Here is a 1,010-nt window from a genome sequence, read left to right on the forward strand (position 1 = left end):
CTCTCTCTCTCTCTCTCTCTCTCTCCCTCTCTGTTTTTTTTTGGGGGGGGGGCGGATTTTGCCAGCAGTAATTTCAAATTTCACTTACTTTCATTAAGGAAATTCCCTTCGAAACACTAGAATTTTATCTTTTTTTACTTCAAAATAAATTATTTCACTTTGCAAATGTTTTGGACTTATTACAGATTATTACTAGTTTCTTTTGAGTCTGCTATTTCAGTTTAATAAATATGTTCAAACTTAAACATCAGTCACATCAGTCATATCAGTTTAAGAATGCCATTTTTGTGTGACTTAATAAAAGAATAAAGCATACAACACGCGCGCGCGCACACACACACACACACGCACACACACATTTTCTTGAATTCTATTAATATAATAATATTCTTTTACAGCACTGGGAGTGTCGGCTTTTGTTCACTTTGTTTGTATATGGTTTGTGTGCCAGCCAAGTATGGATTCTCGTGGAAGGATTTTATCTACAAATGTTGATACACAAAACTCTTTTTACTCAACAACGTAGTGTCAAGTTTTATATTATTTTTGGCTGGTGTAAGTATATTTCTGATTCCAGTTAATGTTACTTTATGTTATTTTATTGAAGATCTAAATATAGAACTAACGATAACTATTCTCTTTATAAAAGTTTGTCTCAAGCTAATTCAAATCAAGTCAAGCGCTTTATCCGTGTGACCAGCTGTCATACTTTCAAAACAATGTTTTGCTTATTTTCACAGGTCTCATCCCTTCCTAACTGCTGTTAGCTTTCAATTTAATACATTTCTCGTTGCATTGATTGATATTTAAATTGCTAGAATATTACTCTGAACAATGTACCAAATAAGTATTTCAAATAAATATCCGGATATTGGACGATGGGTTATACTGTACGATGCTTATACTGTACTCTCCTACAGAATATACCGTAACTATATATACATATATGTTTGTGTGTGTGTGTGTGTGTGTGTGTGTGTGTGTGTGTGTGTGTGTGTGTGTGTGTGTGT

At 33.6% G+C, this 1,010-nt stretch overlaps 1 protein-coding gene across 1 annotated transcript in view; it reads left to right on the forward strand.

The window, feature by feature from the left end:
- LOC106884339 (calcitonin gene-related peptide type 1 receptor) overlaps positions 1-1,010 on the forward strand; it is a 130,531-nt gene that overhangs the window by 66,373 nt on the left and 63,148 nt on the right. The window contains exon 7 of the mRNA XM_052969887.1: positions 399-555. Coding sequence (XP_052825847.1) covers positions 399-555 — 157 coding nt within the window. The remainder of the gene's footprint in view (positions 1-398; positions 556-1,010) is intronic.

Source organism: Octopus bimaculoides, chromosome 8 (genome assembly GCF_001194135.2).
Source record: "Octopus bimaculoides isolate UCB-OBI-ISO-001 chromosome 8, ASM119413v2, whole genome shotgun sequence".
Taxonomy (NCBI): domain Eukaryota; kingdom Metazoa; phylum Mollusca; class Cephalopoda; order Octopoda; family Octopodidae; genus Octopus; species Octopus bimaculoides.